Below are 25,097 nucleotides of genomic sequence, written 5' to 3'. Positions count from 1 at the left end.
CCCAGTCCCAAGGTGCTTGGCTGGCTTTGTGAGACATAAAGAGGAGGAAGAGTCAGCCACCGTTAGCCTCCGCAAGGTGGACTGGGGAAGGCAGCAGTGACAAGAGAGACTCTGGCCCAGCAGCACATCCTTACGACTCCCATGTCATGCCCTTCTCCGTTTCCAGTGACACAAAGCAGCCGTCTTCCTTGCGCGCTCGTGTGTCCAACAGCACGCTGCTCTGAGATGGGAAGGGACTGAGGCGGGAGAGCCCCGCACTGTCAGGAGGGCAACAGCCTGTAGTAGCTGGGCTCTGGGCAATGACCAGTGAAGCAGCATTCCCTGTGCTCCCTTGCTCCCTGCCTCCTCCCACAGCCTGCCGCGTGGCTGCAGCTGAGCCAGGGGACACATCCCACACGCACTTGTGTATGGGGGTGAGCATGCACATGTGACGTTTTTCTCTAGCAGTGATGGTGGGAGGGAAAGCTCCGTTTCATAGCCTTGTCTTCAGCTGCTTGGGGAGGCAGGGCACGGGATGCAGCAGGGACGAGTGGGTGGGGGACAAGGGATGCCACAGTGGGAACTGCAGATGTTTACTATCGTGCCATCTTTTGTGAGCCTCTGGGTGCCTCCGAAGCACCACACAGCCAAGAGATGTATTGGTCGAGGAGCCCCCACCCCCAGCCTTGTACCCCCCAGCCCATTCTCACTGCTGATTTCTCCATGCTGCGGGTGAAGTGAGCCAGAGGTGATGTGACAGGCGTAAAAAGTGGCGTGAGCTGCTGCTTCTCTATCTGGCAGGGAGGAGGAGATTCTGGTGTTGAGCACAGCACAGTCTGTGCCCTGGGAGAAGAGGCCTGACTATGAAGGATAAGAGATGGAAGGGGGTGCTTTTGCTTGGGGACCAGCTGGAGCGGCGAAGAGGATATTAAACCGTAACAGCTGGGAAACACAGCTTAGAGGAGAAACAGTACGCAAACCCAAACTCCTTGAATGGGGGCCAGACTGAACCAGTCTGTGTTAATGAACTGGAAAAAGGGAAATTTCAGCTGTTCTAGGAGTCTGCATACCCAGTCCAGGGAGGTTGGTCTTAATTGTAAATCCCTTTGGGCTGGCTGTTTTGATGTCAGCGTTAGAAATTTCTTATTACAGCCTGTTCACACAGAAGTCGAGGAGTGCAAAAGGTGACTTGATGTTGACAACACCAGCATTCGAGTGTCATTAGAGCCATGCAATGAACGTGCTTACAATCCACAGAGAAGTGTGATGTTCCTAAATCTGATTACACACCAATTTGCAGAGAAACTGCAGAATTTCTGTGTTATGCACAGAGGTTCCCTGCCCTAGCAAACAGCCTTTTGGAGCTTCCTGAGCCAGGAAGTCAGGCTCTGGCTGCCAGGGTTAGGGTCAGGGATAGAGCTTGCAGACACCTTGACCACATCGGCCAGCTGAGCTCTTGAATTGCTTGAATGAATATACTGCAGTTGCACAGGAACAGCAGTAACATTGCCAAGTTTGAGATTAAAATTAAATTAATTAAATATTTAGCAATTAATTAATTAGTTACTTTTTTTCCTGTTGGCTATATTCTGCCCTTTGGCTTCTCTCCTCCCCAAACAGAAGACATCAGAGAGCTTTGGCACCAACTTTGCCAGTGCTCAGTCGCTTTCTACAGATCCACCCAAGTGCTGTCAACTCACCAACACAAAAAACACAAGGGGATTCACTCAGTTAAAGTTTTACACTGCCCTGCACTGAAGCTGATTTTTAGTCCAAAGTGCAGGACGTGGAGGCATGTTGCCTCAGGTTTGACAACAGGATAGTCACATTCATACAAAAGCATTTTAAAGTTAATTAGAGCATTGCCTTTCAGCACAGTTAGTGACCTGAGAGGATGCAGTATGCCAAGGCAGTCTGCAAGCATGCAAGTATGCAAGGCTAGTCTGGGATTTGGGTCTTCTGTGCTACTGGCTATAGTCTCTAGAGACACAGGAGGGAAAAGCTCACCCTGCAACTTTTGCAGATCATGCACAAAGTATTTAAAGGTTTCTGGGGAGAGGGAGTGCAGCAGCAGGTAGCGTGGGCAGCCAGCCTGCTGCTGAACTGAAGCTTCTTTATTTCACAGCAGGAGCAAGACTTGAAGTGCAGCAGACCATATGCATGTCTGTCTGCCCAAAGCTTTCCCCTCTTTTATAATGATGGTACAGGCTGTGCTGAGCCGTGACTCAATAAATATCATCCAATTCTCTCCCTCCAGAGGGGCAACTGCCTTCTACACCCTCCGAGGGCTGAGGACAAGTGTCATTCTGCTCTCCAGCAGAGACTACAGCAGAGCCAGGCAGTGCAGTCACCGCCAAACATCCCCATAGTCAGGTGTTTCATGGGTTCATCCTTTAGCACAGAGTAGCCTCAACACTGCCACAAAGTCCTCTCTGGGCAGGCACAGTTATGCCTATTGTTTTAATTAATCATCTTCCCTTGGGGACTCGAGGACTCGCGAGTCCCAAGGTCTGGCTTTTGATTAGGGGCAAATGCAAATGGAGAAGTAAGGTATTGCACTGATACCCGTATATCTAAGGCAGCTGTATTGTCAACCTCCTGTCTTTCTTTTTCCTACACACGTACATGAGCTATCCCCAAATATGTGTGTGCCAGGACACAGACATTTTTATATTCTAATAGTGATATGCCCCTCAGAGCTTTTTTTCCATCCTGACCGGGGTATATATCCACATGTCTCTAGAATAAAACAGGACAGTCTCATCTGCCCTGGTAGTTCCCTGGTGAATTTATGTTCTTTTCTTAGAGCTCTGGTTACTGCATTTGTTGGGATTATGGGAACTTTTTGTGCTTAAAATTCTTGTCCCTTGTTTTCCCCAGGTTGCTTTAAATAGAAGGGAAAAATGAACAGAGGAACCAGCAAAGATCATCTCACTTCTCAGAATTGATTCTCTGACCCTTTTTACTGTCTGTGCCCCTCTGAAAATCTCCTCCAGCTTTTATCGGCACCATTCCACCTTTTGCAATAGAGGAAAGCCCTGAAGCTTTTTCCGCCCTTTTAGAAGAATCCACTTGTGCAGCCAGACACCAAGCTTCATTTCTGGTAAGGTTTTCAATCCCACTCACTCCTTTGTCTTGGCTTATACGTCACCCTCTTCCTCTTGGGTGGGCAAAAAGGGGACGGGTGCTGCCGCTATGCTGAGTCCTGACTGGGTCACCGAGTGCTGCTGGGCTGTCTGGGCTAGGCTATAAAACAGAGCCAAGGCAGCGCAGCTGGCTGGGAGACGAGACTGAATTCTGCAGACAGCAAAGGACCCGCTGCTGCCTCCTGCGTTGTTGTTTTTCCTGGAATACAGAACTGATCTCTGGAGCAAGATGTGCAAGGGACTCGCTGCACTGCCAGCCACTTGCTTAAAAAGGTACTGTTTATTTCTGAGCATCTGTTAATGGTCTTGTTAGTCTGGAGATACGCTGATGTATTGCACTTTGTGTCTGAAGCAGAAGTGGCAGATTCGGCTCTGATTCTTTTGTACGATTAGATAGAAATGATTGCTTACAGGCTTTCTCTTTTTTCTGTTAGTCAGAAGCAGTATTGCATAAAGGTTTTGTGTGGAGCTGTGGGAACTCTAAACCCATCCTTCCCATCAGCAAAACAAGCAGCTTTTAGCATTGCTTTATTTTGATATTCCTATCACCTGCTTCTGCCGCAAGCTTTGCACCCCTTTTCTCCTTTGAATCTTCTTCCTCTGCTGAATTTTCTTTTCTTGATTTTTTGAGGGGGAAGCAAGGCAGACGGGATATCAAAAAAACTGAGGGTCATTCCCCAAAATGCATCCCAAACGCAGAAACCCAGCCTGGCAGGACCTGAGACCTAGCCACCAGCGGGCAGGGCGGGGATTCGGGCCAGCCCAGGGCACCCGCGGATCTGGATGCGGCACCAGCCGGTGTGGGGTCAGCCTGTGTCCCCGGGTGTGTGCTGATGGTGAGGGGCCGGGTCAGGCTGTACCCCCGGTGCACAGCGCTATGGGGCCAGTGTGGGGCTGGCCATACCCCCATTGTGCAGTGCCGATTGGGATGGGCTGAGCTGTCCCCCTGCTGTGGGTGCAGGACCCGGCTGCATCCTGGTGTGCGGTACCAGCCAGGCATCCCCGTGCTGCCAGAGCGGAGCCTGTGCACCCCTAAGCATGCCCTCGGTGGCATGGCCTGCCCCACAGCGGGGGGGTCTCTATGCCTGCAAGGTGGCCACGAGCCCTCCTGGAGGGGTGTTAGTCCCTTTCAGGTGCTATGGGGCCTGGAGACCCCCAGCAGGGTGGCCCAGGTCCCAAGAATGGCACCAGCCCCACAAAACCCCCTGCTCATCCAGCCCGTGCAAACTTGCATGGGTCTCTGATGGCGCAGAGCCACCTTTCTGGCCGCTCATGCCTTCAGGAGCGCTCCTGAGGCTGTTTCCCAGTGGCTGTGCAATGGGAGAGGGTCAGGAAAATACAAACTGAGACTCAGCCTGCTCCCATCTGGGAGGAAAAGCTCCCCACTCATGGTGGATTTGAAAACAAATGCTGAAAATGTGAGGAAAAAAATATTGATGCCCTCCCCCGCAATTTGCAGGAACATTTGACATGGGAAGAAAAAAAAGAACATTTGAAAAAATTCAGAGAAAAAAAAAGTTAAGATCTTTTAACTACCTCTGTCCAGGATTCCCAAGAAAATCCCCTTCTCCCAGAACGCTGTGGGACTTGCTGCAAGCAGCAGTCTTGTTTTCTCGTGCTGCTGCCTTCCTGCAGACCTGAGTGGTCTCCTCCTTCTGGGGGCAGGTGGCATGACAGAGCAAGGCAGCCCCAGTCTGGCAGCGCAGAGTACCTGATGTCTGCCTGGGCAGGGCCTGGACGTTGGCCCTGGTCACACACACCGGGCTCTAAAGAAGCTATGAGTTTCCTTCACTCTCGCCCTGGTGCTGGAGTTGTTAAGGAAACATTTATGAGCACAAGCAAGCAGTGAGATAAGATATGGCCGGGATTGCTGGCAGGGTGCTGTGGCTGGAGCAAAGAGCAGTGCTGGGAGGCTGCCGGAGCTCAGCCCTGCGGCACGTCTTGCTCTTTTCCAGGCTCTGATCTGAGGAGCAGGAGAAAAATTTCCTGCTTGTGCTATCATTGCACCCTGCAGCAGGCTAGGGCTTGCACCCCTGAGCAAGCAGGACTGATTTACCTGCCCCATCATTCTTAAACTGGAAGGAAATCCAGAGAGATGTTGAGGCCAATACCAGCTGCATATCTATATCCTGCCGTCAGGCAATGGTTGTCCTGAGCACGCTGGAAAGCAGAACAAAATTAAGCATGCATCCTCGTAGCTCACCATGGAGCAAAGGAGTAGCTTGCGGTCAGTGTGGGCTGGTTGTGGTGAAGCTCCTGGCTCATCCTCTGATCTCAGCCCATCGTCCTGCTCCTAGCCCTTTTCTTCCTCCCTTCCCTCTGTGTCACAGGCAGCTGCGTGGTGGGGTGGCCTGGCACGGCCCCGCTGTTCCTGTAGCTGGGTGATGAGGTGGGGGATGGCAAGGGCTGCAGGAAAGGATTAGTAAGCGTGTAAGAACTGGACGCTGGTAGCTGGGCAAATCAGTTTAGGGAGCAGTGATGCATTTACAGCACGGTGATGCCTTTCTATCACAATATTTTAACTGTAAACAAACAGAAGGAAAACAGCAGCTTAGCCCCCTTTGCCAGCCCTGCCTCCAGGCTGATGACCTTCTCAGCAAGGAAATGGTGCTGTTCAGCGTGAAAAACTATTTCTTTGACTTTGTTGTATTTGTCTAGCAACAGAAATGTGCATTATGTGAGGATTGGAAAGTCGGCGCTGGAGTGACCTGCATTTGTGTCACTGAGTAATGCTGAAGGAGCTTATTGCGGGTGAGGAGGCTGCAGAGGGAGTTGTAACACATTATCTTCATCTCGTTCTTGATTTGTTGCTTTCAGTGCCAAAGACATGAAGCATCGTCTGGGCTTCTTGCTGCAGAAGTCAGACTCCTGTGACTACAGCTCTTCCCAGGGCAAGAAGGAGAAAATATCTTCAAGCCAGAGGTAAGAGCAGATGCTGACATGTAATTAAGCCCAGGCTGGCTGCAACATGTTGTTTACTCCTTCACTGAGCTGAACTTCATTAGCATTTCTGCTGCTGCTTCCCAGTACCTCCCAAACACCTCTGTGTTTGAATCTAGTGTGGCAATAGTCCTCAGGTATTGATAGTCCCTTTCCATGAACAAGGTTGAACTAGAGGTCCCTTTCTGCCAACACTTCTGTGGTTCAATATGCACGTGCACATGGAAAGACTTGTGCAGTCTCCTGCGCAGGGGAATAACGCCATCACAAGACCCAGTGCGACTTGACACATTGCAAAATCAGCAACACTGCCTCTTTGAGTTGGATTTGCGCAATGGTCCGCACAGCTGCACAGAGGTATTGGCACAAAAAACTGAGAGAGCAGCCTGTCAGGGTATCACTGCTCTCACTGAGGTGCATGTAGATGGTGTCCTTTCCAAGGAGGACTCCAAAGGCCAATGTATGCTCTGGTGTGGTAGGGGGAATGAATGTAGGATGTGTTTCAACGTTCCCCGTGTGTTTCTAGTTCCCACATTCCTCTCTCACCCACATAGCTACTGTTCCCCTGACAGATTAAAGAAATCAGCCCTTTGGAGTTCACTGATACGACCTATAAGAGTGATCCCAATTCCGTGCCCCATCAAGAGATGCAGCCAGTCACAAAATAAACACAAAGTCCCCAACAATTTTTCCAGGAAAATTCTTTTCCAGCCCATGGCTGGTGATGGGGATTGCAAAACGGATTTTCCATAGATTAGATCTGGAATTCCCAGGGATCTCTGTAAAGCAAGCAGACATTTCCTTCTTGGTCTCTCGCTCGTACAACAATCAGGGAAAGAGATTTTCTAATGATGCTGAGGAAAAAACCAAATTTGTCCTTTCTGTACTCCCCTTAAATCGTCCCTATGTTTCTCCCTTTGTCTCCTTTTAGGGTTAGCCAAGAGGAAGTCAGAAAGTGGGCAGACTCTTTGGAAAACTTGATCCATCATGACAGTAAGTAAAGAGGGCTGGAGATGTTAAGGGTGCTGCCTGCAAAGTGTGTGTGCTGAGCAGTCCCTGGAGGGGGCATGGGATGTTATCTTATGTCTCTTAGCAGCACACAGTAGCGCCTTTGGCCACACAGGCCTTTGGGAGGGGTGGTGAAGGGTGCTCTTGGTCAGATCCAAGGGACAATCCCAATGTATCATGAGTGGGGCTTTGACCTACTGCTGAGCTTGCCCTTCTGTGAAGGCAAGTGGTTTAGTCCTGTGCAAGGGGAGGGCAAGACTGCAGCACACAGTTAACAGTGGGTTAAACAAGAACCAAAACGTGGAGAAACTGCTTGCAGCTGAGCCCATGGGAGACTTTCTCTTCCCGTCAGTTCCAGGCTATGCTGATGTCCTTGATGTTTCCTTCATATTGTTCCCATGGCCTAAGACTCTGCGGCGTGTGTTGGCTGTCTCCTCGGGGCCTCCTGGGAACATGCGAGTTGCTTGTGTTCTCCTGCCTGAGCCACTGAAGGTCACAGTGGGAGAGCAGGCAGCTGAGGACCCACGTGTGACATCCCCGTGGGGCCTGTCTGAATTCCAGCCTCCCTCAGCATGCACGAGCAACTGCTGTAGAGGCAGGCAGCCATCCCCAGGGGAGCTGCTCATTCAGCTCTGGGAAGGAGAATGCAGAATTGCTGTTTTCTAGTGTTCATGGGTATGACTATCCAGGAACTGTCACTCTTACCTGATCTGATTTTCCTCTAAACAATCTGTAGGAGGACTGGCTGCTTTCCGTGCTTTTCTCAAATCTGAGTACAGTGAGGAAAACATCGAGTTCTGGGTCAGTTGTGAGGACTACAAGAAAACCAAGTCACCAGCCAAGCTCAGCCCTAAGGCCAGAAAGATCTACGATGAGTTCATCTCAGTGCAGGCAACAAAAGAGGTATGTGCACAGAACATTTCTTGAGCAAAGGTATCACCCTAAATCCTGAACCAGGCCAGTGTCACAGGGAAGTAGAGATCTGGTAGTTTCACAAGAGCTGAAGGATGCCGCTTCTCTGTTAGTTAGCAAGCAAATGGTGTCATTTTTATCGCTTTCATATTAAACTCGGATAGAGAGAAAGAGGGTTTAGTTACAACCATATGGCCATCCCATGTGCACACTCCAATGGGAGAAGCCCAAGAGGACTATGATTCCCAGTGTTCCAGCTGCTCCCATGCAGTTGTTCGAGTTTCCTGCCTGGCTGCGTCCCAGAGGGATATGTGTCAGTCTCCCCTGACAGTTCACCTGGCAGCAGAGATGCGTTGGTATCCAGCTGCACAGGTTCTGCCAAGGCTACAGGGTGTCCAACGGCCATTTCAGACCGCTGCCCATCAAAGACAGCTTAAACACTCTTGGTAAAGAGACGCTTGGATTTTCCTTTACGTATGCTAGCCACTTCTGGGACAGATTCTACTTACGCTGTCCCTTTGGCCCACAGGTGAACCTGGATTCATGCACACGGGAGAAGACAAGCCACAATGTGCTGGAGCCTACACTGTCCTGCTTTGATGAGGCTCAGAGAAAAATATTCACCCTCATGGAAAAGGATTCTTACCGCCGTTTCCTCAAGTCCCCCTACTACCTGGACTTGGTCAGCCCACCTGGTGCTGGCTGCAGGCCCGAAAACTGCAAAAGAAGCCATATTCACACTTTAGACTGCAACTCCAACATCATCTCTCAGTGCGCCTGAACCTGCAGCAAGGCAGGAGCAGGCTGGGCTCTTGCAAGAATATATGGCAGCAAAAGCATTCATTGGCATGAAGCAACAGAGCTGTCTCCAATAGCTGTCTCATGTCCCAGTTGTATCCCATGTCATGCAACAGCCAGCATTTGTAACCCAAGCCAGGCTCAGTTTGTGTAGCAAACCCTCCTCTGACTCCATCGGTGTAGGAGCCCTGGAGTCTGTGTCTGACATGAAAGCTGGGTGCAATCACTGCGTGTCCACTGTGTTTCTGGCAAGCCCTGCAAGCCCCGGAGGGCAGTGGGGGAGCACATGCTCATCAGACCCAGCACTACCCACCAAGGGACCAGGCTTGCAATGTTGCAGTGTGACACCCAGCAAGGAGCGGGGGAAAGGGGAAACCCAAGGGAAGTGTTGGGGACTGTGATCTCCCCTTTCTAATCAGCAAAAGCTTGGATGAAAAGGACTTGCTCTGGTCCTTAGCTGTTTATACAGCTCCCAAATGTCTACGCTTTCAGTAGTATTTGCTCAGAACTCAGGCTGGGCCGCATTACAGTAATCAGACATAGGAAGAGTTCCTACTCTTTCTTGAAGGGAGACCAAAATTCAGAGAAACAGCCTCCCTCGATCACCACAGCCAAGAATCGCAGGGAAGCTCTCCTCTCTGGCCGCTTCTCCCTCTGTAGCATCCAGTTTATGCTGGCTGAGGATCTTTCCTAGGGAGGTTCATTATTTCATATATTATTAATTGTATCCTTCATGCTCCCAGGTTAAACACTGTAGCTGAGCAGCACAGAAACATGTTCCTTCTCTCCCAGACTGGCAGGTGTATATTACTAACTGTGGGAGTGCCATCTGAATTCAGGTTTGCCTGCCCTGGCTTGTATGGAGTGGTTTGTGATGGAATAGGACCACTACCACAACAGCTGGGGAGGAAAGACCCTGCCTGGGAGTACTTGAAAATGCTTTTTTTTTTTTTTGTAATGTTATTTATGTGAGCTTATAATTCAGTAGTAGCATGACTCATTTTTTTCCTGAAGATGGTAGGAGGAATGTGTCAGTCTCATGACTGCTCCTGGGCTTTGCCAGAAGGCAGCTTACTTTTTAATCGCTGTGGTTAGATGCGGCCTTCACTGGGGGCTTTGGGACTGACTCTGACCTGCAGTTGGAGGCACAAGGTTTGCTGTCTTGGGCTGCAGTACCAGGTATCACCAGCCAGCAGCTGGGACCACTTGCTCTGAGCAGTCCAGTGGCAGTTGGTGACACTTTCCCCCAACCCTTGGTCTCTCCTTAGCTGGATATTGCTGCTCTGACAACTGCGTATTCCTCGCTCTGCATCCCAGTCCAGACAACAGTTCTCACACCGTGGTTTTGACATGGCAGGAGGAGGCCGTGGTTCTCCAGTCAGCACATCCAGGCCCACAGAGAAACATCTCTTTTGACATTTGCTTTCTTTTGTATTTATTAGATTGTACTGACACATACCACCCCTGCATGTTCAGCTAAGAGATGGAGAGGCTTGCTAAAGCTCTGAACATAGCCGAGCATGTGGCTATGTTTTATTTTCCCCTGATACTGGGAACTCTTGATAACTATTGCAAAAACTGTATTGTTATTTAAATAATGGTGAATACATTCTAAATAAAAATGTTTACATTAATCCCTTCTAAAATGCCATTGTGTGAACCAAAGAAAATGCATGGAGATGCAATTCATTGGCCAAGGTTACTCTAAAAAGTCTTTTTATGAATGGCTTTCACTCAGAGGTTGTTTTACATTATGGAAAGACAAAACAGCCATTAAATGTTTCAGATACCCTTGGCACCGTGAGCCTGGGGGATGCTGGGCTTTTTGGCGTCCATGCTGTGCCTGACAGCGAGCTCAGTACAGGGACCACCCATCCTTAGCGAGAGGCTGGGGCAAACATGAGGCCCCCTTGACAGCCTTGGATAGGAGGAATGTAAAGTAGCACCTCCTTGCTGCAAATGTTTTCCCACCCAGAGCTCCAGAGGGGAACACATTTTAGCTCAGAGCTCAACCTGTCCCCGGGTCCAAACCCTGCGAGCGCAGAGCTGCCGGCCGAAGGTGGTGTGGCGGGGGGTGAGCAGGGCTGGCTCTTGCTCAGGCCCTGCCCCTGCACGCACTGCGGCTGCTACTGGAGCGTGAGCCGACTCTGCGAGCCAAAGCCCGAGGCAGCACGTGGGCAGTGGGGCTGGGGGTGCCCGTGCCACGCTGGCGCTGGGGAGTTTCCTCTGGACCAGCCTCCTGGGATGGTATTTTTATTCCCTTTTCAGTTTCCTGAGAAACCACCACATCTGTTGCAGCATAAGCTCTCAGAGGCCTTTGGTCTTGTCAGGGCTTTTGGGCACAAGTTTTGGGAGTACTTTGTAGAGGGTAAGGAAATGCCACACCTTCAGTGCAAAGAGACGGAATGAATAGTCCATCGAGATAGTAGCAGAAATACATGTTTATGTGTGGATTACGGAGCGGTACAAGAATATGGATTAACGCAACCAGTTCCTCAGCACACACCAGTGTCCCGCGTGAAGATCTCTAGTGGAAATCACGCAGAGAACGTCAGACTGAAAACCTGCTGCTTGCGGGTATGAGGAGTCGATCCCCAATCCCGACCTCGCCCCAGCCCTTGGCCACAGCACTCGGCACCCTTCAGGGAGTGACCAAGGACTGGGGGAAGCTTGGCCGAGCCCTGGGACAACCGCAGCACCCTGTGGGCAGCTCCCGACGCTGCCTCGCAGGCTTCGGCAGGGCTGGAACGGGGCAGCACTGGCAGAGCCCTGCCTCAGCATGCAGGGGGAGAGCTGGGTGATTCACACCGTGGCTGGGGAGGTGCGAGGGTCCAGGTCACCGAATTAACCAGAAAACACACAGCAAACAATCTCCCAGCATTAATCTGAGGGATGCAGCTGCAGGGAGCCCTCGTCCGCATGGCCCCGTGGTGGGAAGCGGGCCCCGGGGAGGCACGGAGGCAGCGCCTGGTGCCTGGGGACCCTGGCTGCTGCGTGGGGTTGCCTTGCCCCACGGCAGGGGATGGGGGTCCCTCGGAGAGCATGAGACCTGCCCCCTGCGCCGGCTTGGGTGCCAGGACGCACCAGGGCTGCAGGCACCCAGCAGCCACGGGCACAGGGTGATATCGGAGGGTGTTTTGGAAGATGCACCTTCATGTTCACTTGGCCAAGGTTTCCCTCAACAGGGTCGGGGACTGCAATAAACCCACACATGCTCATCTCTGTGGCAGACCCCAAGCACAATATCAAGAAACTCTGCTCTTTGGCTCTCTGACTGACTGGGGATCCGGATGCCCGTGTTAGGAGTATGAGTATGTGTGTGTGTGTGTATACTTGTATATGTCTATAGGGATATAGATGTACAATGTTGTGTGTATAGTGCTCATACATATGCCAAATTTCATGAGAGCAAGAGTGATAAATATACATGAAGTATTTCCTACCAGAAATATAATGGTTGGTATCAGCCCGACAGTAAACACCTCTGGGCCTGCGGAAAGCTCGGCCGTAGGGTGGTACAGGCATTGCCGCCTTTCTGGGACGAACCTGCCTAAGTAATTAGCCAAATGACCCTTCTACACAAACACAACTTCCCAAGAGCTCCAAAACGCTTCAGGGGCCACATTTTATGGCCACCCAGTAGCTCGCTGGCACCCGTTCAATCACCCCCGAAAGCAGGCCTCCAAAATTTCAGCAGAAATCAAGCTGGGGAGGGATTTCCAACGGAGCTGTTTCACCTCTCCTGTATCCAGCCTCCACCGTTCTTTTCAGCACGTACATACCCGGACACTCTCTCCCTGCCCCACACATCGCTGTTGCAGCTAGTGACATCTCAGGTTTTGATGGTGTGCGGCAAGCCAGCCTCCAGCAGCATCCCAGCGTTGGCATTTAACTGTGAAACGAGGGTATCCGGAAACAGCTGCCAAAGGATGAAGTAAAAATGAAAGATCTGGGTCTTTCTGCAGGGAAGCCTGTTTGATTTCGCATTTCTGAGTTGCGCTGTCAACAGGGAGCTTGAACATGCTGAACCCGCTTGTCTTCACGCCAGTCCGTGGAGGCGTTAGGAGGTGCAGGGAGCGCGCCGGGGCAGAGGCGGCGGGAGCGCCCTGCAGCAGGAGGGCTGGCGCGGCCCCTCCTCCCGTGCCCAGCCCTGCCCCTGCCGCCCCCTTGTTGCCCACCAGCTCTGGGCAGCGGGTGCTGCTGGGGGGACCCTGCGCCCTTTCAAAGGGACCCTCCTGCCGCCCATGGGCTCCCTTGGGCTCTTTGGGGTCGCCCAAGCAGCCCCCCACGCTCATCCCAGGGGAATGCCCCACGAGCATCATCCCTGCTGCTCCAGCACCGACGTTCCCAGGCCGCTTGCTCCAGAGGAAAAGAAGAAGTCACGCTTGTGGTGGCCTCCATCTTTCCCCTGCCTCCCCTTCCCTGCCTGGAAAACACAGCCCACTTCCTGCAGCTCGGGATGTAGTTTTCTTTGTCACCATAGTGACAACGTGTAAATATTTGGGGCTGGTGGGGTTTTGATCAGATTTTGAACGTCTTGAAGAGGTTGGCAAACCCGTTGTTTATGTTATTGCATTTCGGATGGAGTCTCATGACTTGCAGTTGAGGTCGAGCAGCCGGGGGCAGCGGGTCCGAGCTGCTTGCTGGGAGCACGGTCGCCTGTTACTTTGCCGGCATCGGCGGGTTGCCAGCTGGGCAGCTCGATCCCTGCAGCGTCCTCGTTGCAAGCCACGGCCCTGCGGATGCTGCGCCAGGAATCCATCGCCGGGATGAAACATCCAGGCCCCATGGAGCGGGGGTTGATCGCAGTCACCTCGAGGCTGAAATGAGACCCCAGCCGCCTTTCGCATAAGCCCTTGCCCCGTCCTCAGATGTGATTTCTTCTGGTAGCGAAGAGTGGGCTGGCTTTGAATCATTTGAAAAGGGCTGGTCATTTTAAGAGACAGCCTTATGGAAACACGTGTCCTGGGCAGACGGGAGGAGGCAGGAGGGAGAGATGCAGGCTACACAAACTCAGCAGAGTTTGCCATCTGTTCAAGAAGACAGGTGTTTATTTTTCATATTTCCAGTAATGGTTTTGTCTTTGGGTTTGGGTTTTGGTTTTCGGTTGTTTTTTTTTTTTTTTCTTTTTTAATTAGGTCTGAACAGTTGCAATTAGCAGCTTTTTTTTCCCCAGCATGATTTTCCTCCCTCCTCTAATCAATGTCCCTCGATTGAGCTTGTGCAGAAGTATCGCTTTGGCATGCCTACTGCAGAGAGAAGCAACTGGAGCAAGAAACCACTGCAGCAACACCCGAAGCTGCAATCCAAGCACACCACCAGCCACCAGCACTGCTGAGGGCTGCGCGTAGGCACTGGGGACACGGGCACAGGCTGCAGACGGTGAGCGCAGCACGTCATGCAAGTGGTTGGAGTGAGCGGGAGGTCTGGGTTGCTAAACAGTCCCGGTGTTTTGAACAAACAGATCTCATTTTATCCTCTTTACTGTCGTTAGTGTGAAGCAAACAGGCTGTCTCACAGCTGACTCCAAGTGGAGTCACTGGGGAAGCGGTGCTGCAGGCTCGCTCTGCCCACCCCTCGTGCCAGCCAGGTGCACCCTGCGGCGCACGGCCGTGCCGCTCCCGGATCTGCTGTGCCACCGTCCCTGCCCTACAGCCACCCCTGCCGTGCAGCCGTCACAGTGCCTGCTGAACGGCTGCTTTCTGAAGACAAGGTGATGCCGATCCCATGGTGGATGTGCCCCACTGTGCACCCCAAGGCTGCAGGCATGCTGGACTTGGCCAGGGAGGGCAGCACCCATGGAATCCGGGAGGAGGGAGAGAGCCTGGGGCAAACCAGCGATACGGGCAAAATTGGGAGAAATACTGTAATGTCCTCAGAAGTCCTAAGAAGGCAGAGCTGGTGCCTCAGAGCCTCTGAGTAAAGCCGAGCCCCATGGTGCCAGCAATGTGCCGGCTGCCCGAGTGGCTCCCTGTTGCTGCGGGGCTGGGGCTGCTCCACCGCCCTTCTGGGTCCCAAACCCAGAGAGGGTGACCAGGGGTTTCTGCTAATTGGTCTTTTGTGGGAGAGGAGAGAGACTGTAAGAGAGGAGACATCGGGCCGTCTGACAGTCCAAAGCACGGGGGGAGACGTTTAGCAACGCCCCTGGGTGCTCTTTTAGGGTGGCATCAAGAAAGCAAAGCGGCTGCAGGAGAAGGGGCAGGTGTTTAGACAGAAGCAGTGGGACCGCCCGTGGGGAATGCCTCGCACAGCCCTGCCACATTGCTACTTGATTAACTCCTGATAAAACTCCGACCGCACAAATCTGGGCAGGGAGTCTTTCTCCATCAGGGCAAAGATCCTCTTCTGGGCCATGTCAAAGCTGGTTGGTGACGGCTCCACCAGGTTCTTCATGGTCACAGCCTTGGTGAAGTGGTCGATGTTCACCTGTGATGGGAGTGTAAGAGGGATGGGGACCCTGCCTTTGCGAGGGGTGGGTGATGGCATCGCCCCTCGCCTGCTCTGTCCCACCAAAAACCACGCAGAGGTTATGGGGAGGGACTGAAGCAGATTCACTTATCTGGGGCAATTATTGGTGGCAAATCTGTAATGAAGGATGAGGTCTATCCTGCAGCAAAGGTAACTCTGGGGCGAGGCCTACCACAGATTGTCATCCCTTATGATTAACATCATCCCTCTCTGGGGAGAGGGGGACAGGCGTGTGCTGGAGGTGCCTGTGGCAGGAGGCAGCCCAGCAGAGGCTGAGCGTGTGAACAGGGGCACCGGGGCTGCAAAGGGCGGGAGTGCAGCCCGTGGGGATGGGGCCACAGCCCTCTGAGCCCCTCGGCCATGGTACGGGGTGCCCTGCAGCCATCGCTCTCCTTTGGGATGGAGGCCACCTGGGCAGCAGCATCATCCCTCCTGGCACCGTCTCCTGCCCTTCAGCACTGACCTCTTTGGGTGCCTCGGTCTGGATGAACTCCTCATAGATCTTCTTGGCTTTCTCTGCCATCTTCACAGGGGACTTGGTCTTCTTGTAGTCCTCGCAGGCCACCCAGAACTCGGCATTCTCCTCACTGAACTCAGAGCGCAGGAAGCTGCGGAAGCTGGCAAGCCCGTCTGTGGGGGGAATGGGCCCTCGCTCAGCGCTGGGTGTCCCGGGGGGGCCAAGCTCTTACTGAGCACCGGGGGGGAACATGAGATGGGGGATGTGACCGCAGGGGGCTGTGAACTTACAGGGGTTTTGCAGGAGCTTCTCCAGGGAATCGCGCCACTGCAGAGCCTCCTCCGGTGATGGCCTGAAGGGAGCAAAGAAAGCCCGGGTAGTCCATGCTCACCCCACCACCCCAGTCTGGACTCCAGGGTTTTAAATAACTCCTTTAAAAATGGGGAGGAATGGAGTAACGAGCTGTGGAGACTCTTGCAGAGCGGGTGTGATGGTTGAGCAATGGACATGCCACTGCTTCGCAGCACGAGTACCCTCCTCCCGGGGAGAGCCGAGTGCCAGGGGAGGTGAGGACAAGCTAATTCCCCGGTGTTTTGAGCAGAGACGAGGCTGAACTGCAAAGGGAGTCCCCTCTGCAGCTGTGGGTCCCCTCCTTGCCCCAGCGCCCGTGCACAGGAGAGCTGAGTGGAGGCTCTGCAGGCAGCTGGGAAGCATCCCTATATTTTTCTGCTGGGGTGGGGAAGGATGCTTCCTGCTGGGGAGGGGCGGAGGGGGCCAGATCCTGACAGCCCTGCGCTGCCGGGGCTGGGGTCAGCACCCCTCCACTCCCACAGCCCGTCCGCCCCATTCCCACGCCCGTGGCGGGGCAGGACGCCAGCCTCGGCTCCCTCCCTCCCCACTGAAAACCTTCGTGGTTTTCCTGTGCGTGGCTTTTCCTCTCTTTTTTTTTTTTTTTTTTTTTAAGAATGCAGTGCTTGTAATGCGACTAAGGAGGGTTGTGGGTTGGCTGGTTGTGGCTTTGGGGTTTTTTTTAAGCCCCAAAGGATTTGACAGAGCTGCCCTGGGGCACAGGGCTCCTGCCCACCCTGCTGCGCACCACGGCTGGAGGGGAACAGAAGCCCCCCAATGCCACCGAGCGCTGGGCTCGCTGCAGAGCACGCCGCTCCCCCGGGCAGGGCTGCAGCTCAGGCTCGTTTTGCTGCCACAGGGACACGTGTCAGGGCTGAAACCCCCTGGGTGAGCCGAGCACCCCTGGGTATGGGGAGGGAGCAGCGGGCAGGGCAACCTCCTGGTCTTGGGGGCCGTGGTGCTTCAGCGGTGTGCCTGGGGAAAGTGCAGGTGCTCCTACCCAGCCGCCCTGCCCAGGTGGCTCCGGGGGGAGAGGAGAACGGCAGAAACGCAAGGCTTGCTCCGGTTGGGTATCCAGCCCCCTCTTGTCATCAAACCGCCAGCACCCAGCAGTAAAGACCATGATGGGGGCTCTGATTTGCTTTCTGGACCTTGAATCGCATTTGCACTTGCTATCAAGGATCAAAAGCTTTCCCTGCCCCCGTGTTCCTCCCAGGTGTCTCCCCACCCCCAGTGAGGGAGAGCATCGCTGCAGCAACCCATCACAGTCCAGATTTCCTGGAAACTACCAAATTCACTTTTCCATTAGCTCAATGTCCAAGGGATGATATTAACTGCGAGCGAGATGCTGGCGGGTGAGCGATACCAAGGCTGCGCAACGGTGCTGTGCAGGAGAAAACAACTCCTCCAGCTAGCAGGGAGTGAAGATGTTCTCTGGCTTTCAGCGGGGACAGCTAATGGGGACAAATGTACCTCCTTTGCAGAGGCATCCGGGGCACGGCAGCGACTGAGTGCGAAACGTGCCATCCGTCGGGGCTCTGCCTGCCCTGCCTGGCCCGGGCAGCTCTCGCGGGGCAGTGCTGCGGTGGGCAGGCACCGCGCTGGCAAGCGTCCCCGCACGCTGCAGCCAGAAAACTGACCGCAGCTCTCTGCGGGCTCACGTCAGGGTGAACGGGGCATTTGTCTTCATGTTGGGGTGTTTTTTTGGGGTTCTTTGGGTTTGTTTGGAGTTTTTAGCAAGCCCTTGTTCCCGGTGCCATGAGCAAGGCTGGCTGGGCCAGCCAGCCTCGCCTACCTCCAGCAGGTTAGATAGTCCGGGTGCTGGCAGACCTGGGTCCTTCAGCACTGTCTGTGTCTGGGTGCAGCTCAAGGACAGGGAGCAGCTCCTTGGGGCAGGGTCAGGTGTCTCCGGGAGACTCACCCGCATCCGATGGCAGCAGGGCTGAGGGCAGCGGCTCAGGTACTTGGCTCAGCTGCCCAAAGCTGGGCTGGAGGTACCCCGGGTGAGGCCATCACCCTATGTCCAGGAAGCCATCCTGCTTTTAGATTTAAGCTAACATTTCTTTTAAAGGTTTATTTTGCCTCCTTTGAACTGTTACTCCTGTGGCACAACCCATCAGCTTCTCCAGCTTCTCTGCCTTGCTTTGCATTAAACCAGCTCGGTGCCGGAGAGCAGAGGCTCAGGACAAAGGCAGTAAGGCGAGACAGTTCCATCATCGCGGGGCAGCCCAGAGCCAGGCATCACGCCGTGGGGCCATGCACCCAGGTCAGGGACATGCTGCCACCCCAGAGCCACCGGGCCGTGCAAGGCTGGCACCTCTGGGCTGAGGCGGGTGACTCAGAGAAGTCCAAGTGCCGAATGCCTCTGGCAAAACCTTTATTGAATGAATGTGAAATCTCATCAAAAGTAAATTGAGTTTCCAAGAGAAATCTGGTTTCCATAAAGCTGTATTGCCTGACACATCTTATGCTGCCCTGACGTAACTCTCGGAGCCCGCACCTAGCTGGTGGGTCACATGGAGTGTGCCACAAGCTGCCTGCCACATAAAGCCTGCTGTGCCCCCCCCGAACCCCGCAGCATGGGCTTCAGCTCCTCTGCATCCCAAAAGGGCTCGCATCCACCCCTCCGTCCGGGCACGGGTGCCAGCACATCCTGCCCCAGCGCAGTACTCACTTCTGGGCCTTGGGCGGCTTCTCTGGCTTCTCTGGGTAGGGGATGATGAAGTCAATGGTTGAGTCGGGCTTCTGGAGCAGTGTGCCCAGCTTGGTCTTGATCTCCTTGGCCCTGTGGGAGGGGACGAGCAGAGGCAGGTCAGGTGGAGGGATGGGGCAGCGGGGATGGTCCCTGCGCCTGCACGGACCCCGGCACAGCTGCTGGTGAGGTACAAAGCTGTGTAATTAATTACACACGGACAAATGGACCCTAATGGCTGTAAAGGTGCCTGGCTGAGGCATTTCAAGCCGGGCACTCAGAATTAGCAGCAGCTCTTGATCTCGATCTCTTTGCTTTGTCCCCATCTGCGGCCAGGATAATTGCATCAGCAGAGCTGGTGGGCTGCTCCGAGGATGAATTAGGGGATGTGTGTGCAGCACTCAGTTTCTATAGTGATGTGCCCCGAGGAAGCGCTGGCGAGGCGATGAAGGAGCTCCCTTCAGAGAGGAGGCAGTGCAGGGTGCTGTGTTGGGCTGTTGGGCTGCGCGGCGGTGCCTGCCCCACACTGAGCCCCATCCCGCCATGCACCCACCAGTCCTGCAACACTGATGGCCTCCGGAGCTGGGTGCCTTCCCCAGGTCCTGGTCTGCAGACAGAGGGAGCAGGAAACTCTCCTCGTCACGTCCCCTGAGCTTCCTGAGGTCGCTGCCTCTGCCTCCAGCGATGCACGGTGCAGCCCCCGAGCCCAGCACCCTGCTGCCAAGCACCCCCACACCGCACAGCCAAAATCTTCCCTGTCCCAGGGGATGCTATTGCTAACACATAGGTTAGCCCTCACCTCTATACTTGCCAAAATCAGGGTGAAACGCTCCTTGGTGTGCTCTGTGCCCACCCCTGACCCCCCCCAAGCACTCACAGCTGGGGGCTTCCTCCTTTCTAGGCTCTTTTATCAGGATTATATTTTTCTGTTGCTCTCTTGGGCACCGCCAGCAATGCATGCTGCCAGCAACCCACCACGCTTCCTGCTAGTGCTTGTGGTTTCTCTGCTCACTCCTAAGTAATATATAAGCCTTACGCCTGCAACGGGAAGGATCATGCAAACAGGTAACTCCTAGGTGCTGCTTTCCCTGGGCAGAGGGGGGAGAAGGGTTTCAAGAGGTGAAGTAGTCTGACTAGCAAAGGAGTTTCATTCTCCATCTTTCATCCTGCATCCATTTGCAGGATACATAGACAAGAGGGGTCCTGGGGCTTGACAGCAGGTCCGGCTGTCTCCCAAAATGTGCCCTTTTGTGCAATACGACTTGCAACGAACGTGGTCCTGAGCATCCAAAGCCACTGAGGAGGCTCCCCTCTGCTGCAGCTCAGTGCTGGTAGCAAAAGCAAGCTGAGGTTTTGCAGAGAAAATTCAGGTGTGCTGTGCAAGACTGAACAAATAAAGGGGTGAAAATGGACCCCCCCCAACCCCATCTTTGCAGGGCAGGACTCTTCCTGGCACAGCCACATTTGGTGACTTCCAGGCTCACTGGCAGAGGGGGTGGATGAGAGCAAGGGGCCACACTGCTTCCCCAGGGGCCGGCTGGGCTCCGCGCCTTCGCCACGGCGCAGCTGTCGAAGCCGGGCTGCAGCTCCCCGGCTTCAGGGCTCATTGCGCTTCTCCCTGCTGTTTATTTTCACAAGCCCTCTGTGGACGATCGCTCCCTTGCTATGTCTGCTATTTCATTTCCATTCCTTCAATTTTTTCCCCTCCCTGTAAAACTCCCTCTGTGTTTTGGTTTTCCACCCGCCAGCCCCCGCGGGTGACTTTTTGAGACCCAGCACGGGCTCTGCTCCCCCGCCGGCTGCCCCCCGCTTCTGCTGCAGAAACCTGCCTCCGACAGCCACCCTTGCACGGGAGCGGGCAGGCGTCAGCAATGCCAGCGCCGGTCGGCACAGGAGCGGGCAGCGGGGCCAGCCCGAGGGAGCAGCCCAGCCTGGGTCTGCACAGACCACCCAAGGCGGGTGTACAGCACGGGGCAGAGCAGACCCAGAAATCCAACTGTTTTCATGGAAAATGTCAGCAGCTACAGGGACAGCTTCCGTTGCTCATGCTTCCGAGAAAACTTGAACCTTGCCTGGAAAGAGCAGGACCTTAGGTGAAGGGTGATGAGGCCCCCACGCTCCCTGCACCGAGGTGTCTCTGGGACAGGGATGCTGCCCTGCACAGTTTGTCCCACTCCCTCTAATAAATAAATAAAATGTGGATAAACGCTCCGAGCTGGAGCTGGCTCCTGATGCCCAGAGCCTGGGGCTGGCTCTCCTGCGAGCCTCAGGTGTCCCTTGGCACCCCGCAGGCTGGCACTGCCGCGCCGGGACCCCCACGGCACAGCCCCACATGGATGGCACAGCTGCAGTGAGGAGGAGCGGGCAAAGGCAGCAGGAGCTGCAGCCCCATTAGTGCCGAAGCAACGGGTGGGTGCAGAGGGTGCCCCAGGAAAGCTGATGGGGCATGACAGCCTCCCCCCCAGCTCTGCTTTTCCCAGACGTCTATGCTTGTGGCCACTGCTCCCCGCAGGGAAGGGGACATGTGGGCTCGGGGAACATCTCTCAAAAAGGGGCTGAGCAGAATTGCCAGCTGCCACCTGGTTTCTCTCCCTGCCACCACCCCATGCTCAGGAGGGCAGAGCTGGGGATGCCGCTGTGGCCGACCCACAGCCGGTGCCGGGTGCTGTGCACCAGGGAGGGTCCCCTCCAGGCAACCGGACCATGGGGGTTTCATCTGGCAGGAGCAGGGGTGAAGAGCAAGGGGGAAGGGGCTCGACCACCTTTGAAGCGAGGACAGTGGATGCCAGGGGTCCCAAACAGCTGGGGGGAAACACGGGCTGTGCTGGAAGCAGGGGCACCGAGAGCCAAATCTAACACACGACGGCCTGAGAAGGTGGGAAGATAGGACCAGGACTCTGTCGCTGTCTGAGCAGGACCTGGGGACCTCACTACCCTGGTGCAGGGGAAGCCAACACACGCACAAGATTTGGATGCAATCGATCACGGCTTCACACAGCAGCAAGCACTGTCCTGGATAACACTCGGACCTGGTTCAAAATCTTGCTCTCCAATTCCCACCCCCTGACAGTGACTTAGAGCCAACATCTGTCAGGCTCAAAGGGCACTAATGGGCCTTAATGGCCCTGAGCAGCCCCAGCTGAGCCCCACAACCTGCACACCGCTGAGGGCTCCATTTAAGCTCAGCCCTGGGGCCACTCTCCCTTTGGCTGTGCTGTAGGTGGGCTTCTCCCCAGCCTGGTCTCCTGGCTCGATGTCGGACCTGTATTGCAGCCCCACCACCTGCTGCTCCCGATGGGGCGCCCTGGATGGCTCCATCCCTCCTCCATCCCATGTTGATGGACCATCAGCAGCTGCCCGCCCTGCTGAAGCCCTGCAGGTCCCAGTGTGGGGACAGCAGCAAGAACCTCCCTGTGCCGAGCAAGTCCTCGGCTGTGGGGCCTTCGTGAAATATGGGGAGACCGCAGAGATGAGGAAGCTTTTTGAAAGGAAGCGAGAAAGGACAGCCAGAAGGCTGAGCGCTGGCGGTAGGGAAGGACTATTTAAAGACATCATCCTGGCATCCTCCAGCAGATGTATTACAAGCTTTCAAGCAAGACTTCAGCAAAGGCTAAACAGCAGGATAAAAAAGGCAGTTATAAACAAAAAGGCACCCTTCGAACCGCCCCCCCAGCTATGTCCGAGTGAGAAAAAGCAAAAGGACCATAAACTGTGGAAGGTTAAGCGTGAGAACATACGGGAGCAAGCCAAGAAAAAGTCTGAGAAACAGCTTCCAAGAAGCATTAAAGGAAAATATGGGCTCTGTCAAACACATCAAGAGCAAGAAGGCTGCTGGGGAGGGCCAGGAGAGACTCCAGCTTTAAAAACAAAACAAAAAAAGAAGCTCGAAGAAGTTAAAGCTATAGCTGAAAGTTAAAGCTCCCACTGTGCCCAAGGGCAAGGAGGTGCCGGAGGGAATGCCCCTTGAGGGGAGAAAAGGCTCCAGGGGCATTCGAGGAGCTGTAAGGCTGCAAGTGTGATGCTGTACGGGCATGTCAGCAGCAGCTGTGTCAGACAGCCGTGGTGGACACATGGACAAATATGGTCTATTGGAGAGGAGTCAGGGCAGCTCTGGCAGTAGGAAGAGATTCCTTCAAACCTATCGGCCCTCTCTGAAGAGGCCAGCAAGCACGTGCCTTGGGGAGAGTCAGGGGGTACCAGCCCCTTGGGTCTTCAGAAGACCTTGGATGGACTCTCCAGACCCCAGGCAGCCGCAGGGGAGAAGGTCATCTCATGGATGACAGTGCGGGGAACAGCGTGGGAAAGGTAGCACACAACGTGTAGGGACGTGGTGTGTTATTCTCTGTGGGGACGGTCCTAGGGGAACGCAGGCTGGGACCGTGCTGTTAAACATATCATGTGCATGGGGAGAAGGGCTGAGCAGCAGACACTGCGCTAGCCGGGTACAGCTCTTGGGGACCAGTGGTGAGGAACTGCAGGAGGGTCTCTGCAATGAAGCTGCTGTTGAAATTCCTCATAGGGCAATGCAAAACAATGCACATGGGACAAACGCAGACCTAACTCCATGTATAAAATGGTGGGCTGTAAGTGAAGCGACCTTTCAAGAGTGAGGATTTGGAGGTATAACAGAGGTCAGTGAAAGTATCAGCATAGCAGCAGTGAAAAAAAAAAATGCAGTATGAAAAAGTAGCAGAAGAGTGACAACAAAGATGATAGAGCAGAAATGTGTGGTTCACCCACATCTGGAAGAGTGCTGCCCACGGCGCAGGAGGCTGCAGGAGACCAGGCAAGGTGAGCATGGGGCTACGAGGATAGCCGACAGGCACATTTCAAGCAAAGAAACTGTCACAGGCCCACACAGGAACAAAGTGTTTGTTCATGCCTGTGATGGGAATTTGCCTTGCTTTTGGGCAAGCAGCATCAGCTTGAGCTGATGAAGGGGGACTTCTCCCAAGCTCCCCCCAGGACAGTGAACGCCAGCCACCCTTGCTCTCCTCCAAAAACCAGTACTAAGGTATTTGCAGCTGTGAGGAAATCCTCACTGGGTAATGCACGTGTAAAGTCTTTTACCAAGTTTCCTCCTTAGGTGAGGGATGGAGCACCCTGCAGGGACACCCCAGCCTCATGCCGTGGCCCCCCTTGCACCTCTGCTTCTCGCTGGACCCCCTCCGGCAAGCCTCCCTTCCCTCCCAGTTCAGAGCTGGGTGATCCCGGTCCCCGTAAGAGATGCCCATCATGGGGATGTGCTGGGAGAAGAGCATCTCTGCCCCCAGCCACCCCCGGCAAAGCCCTGTGGGGTGGCAGGCCCCCCAGCATCCCCGCACGGGATGGCCGCTCTCACCTTTCCAGGCAGGTGTGGGGCAGCGCTGCTAATCCTTTGCACATCTTGGCAGGCTGTAGTTTCCTCAGCCACGAGAAGAGTGTGAGCAATGGCTAAAGCAGTCAGCAGCAGCTCTGTCTGCAGCCCAGCTCCCCCCTCTCCCTCCTATATAGCGACGAGAGCTGGACCCCCGCCAGCCCCGTAACCAATGCCGTCTGTCCCGCCACAGCTGGCCCTCGCCCCAGCAGCTTCTGGATTTTGTTTTCTCCTCTCTAAGCTCACACGGGGGGGAAAAATGTGGATTTTTTCCTGGGGTGAGATCAGGTAATCAAATTGGAAGGGCCAAGCTGCTGTTGGGGGGGGGCTTCAGGAAGCCCACAGGGTTTCCTCTTAATGATGTATCAGGCTCCAGGTCAGTATTTAGAAGAGCCAGGTAGAAATGCTTCATTCAAGTGAGGTTTTTTCAATGAAAAATGTCACTTCCATAAAAATAAAAGTGCTTAGGAGAAGTCTTGCTGTTGGTTTAAAGGCTGTGGCTAACGTCAAAATATCCATAGCTTCAACAGTGGCTGTCGGCTCGTGGGTGACAGTGACTTTTGTTCCAGAACAAATTCATTTTAATGTAAGCTAAAAAAAAAATAAATCTTTTAATCATAGCAAATGTTCCGGTTTTATCTGACAGTGACACTTTGAGGCCAAAAAGCTTTCTCACCCAGAATTTTGTTAAGTGGAAAATTTGGACCCTTTTTCTATCCCCTTTCAGAGCAGTAAAACACATGTCAGAGCCTGGAGCTGCCCATGATGTGGGATGAGGGGCATGGGCATGGACTGGTACCCGCCTTCCCCTGCATGGCTCTGCCCCACCGGGACGCAGCCCCTCGCTCACCTAAAGCTTGGGTGTCGCACAGCACCATGGTGTTTCTGTTTGCTCAGGTAAGATCTCTTTGGTTGTTCCACTAAAACTCATAATCACAGAGCCAGTGCCTCCCTATGGTCGTGACATCTGTGGCATGAGTTCCTCCCGGCCTC

At 54.2% G+C, this 25,097-nt stretch overlaps 2 protein-coding genes across 4 annotated transcripts; one reads left to right on the top strand and one right to left on the bottom strand.

Moving 5' to 3' along the window:
• The first annotated feature begins 3,290 nt into the window (after positions 1 to 3,290).
• On the top strand, positions 3,291 to 9,070 carry RGS4 (regulator of G protein signaling 4). 2 transcript variants are annotated; one of them, XM_009818490.2, is made up of 5 exons: positions 3,291 to 3,398; positions 5,943 to 6,047; positions 6,997 to 7,058; positions 7,810 to 7,976; positions 8,515 to 9,070. In XM_009818490.2, the coding sequence occupies exons 1-5, from the start codon at positions 3,355 to 3,357 to the stop codon at positions 8,764 to 8,766; spliced, it is 630 nt and encodes a 209-aa protein (XP_009816792.1). In that variant the 5' UTR covers positions 3,291 to 3,354; the 3' UTR covers positions 8,767 to 9,070. The 2 variants fall into 2 exon arrangements, with proteins under 2 accessions (XP_009816792.1, XP_059677575.1); XM_059821592.1 differs by lacking the exon at positions 7,810 to 7,976 and having other exon boundaries at positions 3,313 to 3,398; positions 8,515 to 8,620.
• A 2,136-nt stretch (positions 9,071 to 11,206) lies between these two features.
• Positions 11,207 to 24,181, bottom strand: RGS5 (regulator of G protein signaling 5). 2 transcript variants are annotated; one of them, XM_059821683.1, is made up of 5 exons: positions 24,090 to 24,181; positions 18,731 to 18,841; positions 15,999 to 16,060; positions 15,691 to 15,881; positions 11,207 to 15,209 (listed from the first exon to the last, which is right to left on the bottom strand). In XM_059821683.1, exons 1-5 carry the CDS (start codon positions 24,131 to 24,133, stop codon positions 15,048 to 15,050), a joined length of 570 nt encoding a protein of 189 aa, XP_059677666.1. In that variant the 5' UTR covers positions 24,134 to 24,181; the 3' UTR covers positions 11,207 to 15,047. The 2 variants fall into 2 exon arrangements, with proteins under 2 accessions (XP_059677666.1, XP_059677667.1); XM_059821684.1 differs by having other exon boundaries at positions 15,715 to 15,881.
• Positions 24,182 to 25,097: the final 916 nt, after the last annotated feature.

Source organism: Gavia stellata, chromosome 10 (assembly GCF_030936135.1).
Source record: "Gavia stellata isolate bGavSte3 chromosome 10, bGavSte3.hap2, whole genome shotgun sequence".
NCBI lineage: Eukaryota > Metazoa > Chordata > Aves > Gaviiformes > Gaviidae > Gavia > Gavia stellata.
Note: the sequence above shows the minus strand (reverse complement) of the source record. Positions and strands in the feature narration are given on the sequence as shown.

Coding starts and splice junctions, on each gene's coding strand:
- RGS4 (XM_009818490.2), top strand. CDS start 3,355: ATGTGCAAGGGACTCGCTGCACTGCCAGCCACTTGCTTAAAAAG. Junction 6,048..6,996: donor AAAATATCTTCAAGCCAGAG/GTAAGAGCAGAT, acceptor GTCTCCTTTTAG/GGTTAGCCAAGAGGAAGTCA. Junction 7,059..7,809: donor AAACTTGATCCATCATGACA/GTAAGTAAAGAG, acceptor AACAATCTGTAG/GAGGACTGGCTGCTTTCCGT.
- RGS5 (XM_059821683.1), bottom strand. CDS start 24,133: ATGTGCAAAGGATTAGCAGCGCTGCCCCACACCTGCCTGGAAAG. Junction 16,061..18,730: donor AAGCCGCCCAAGGCCCAGAA/GTGAGTACTGCG, acceptor TGCTCCCTTCAG/GCCATCACCGGAGGAGGCTC. Junction 15,210..15,690: donor GTGCTGAAGGGCAGGAGACG/GTGCCAGGAGGG, acceptor CTCCCATCACAG/GTGAACATCGACCACTTCAC.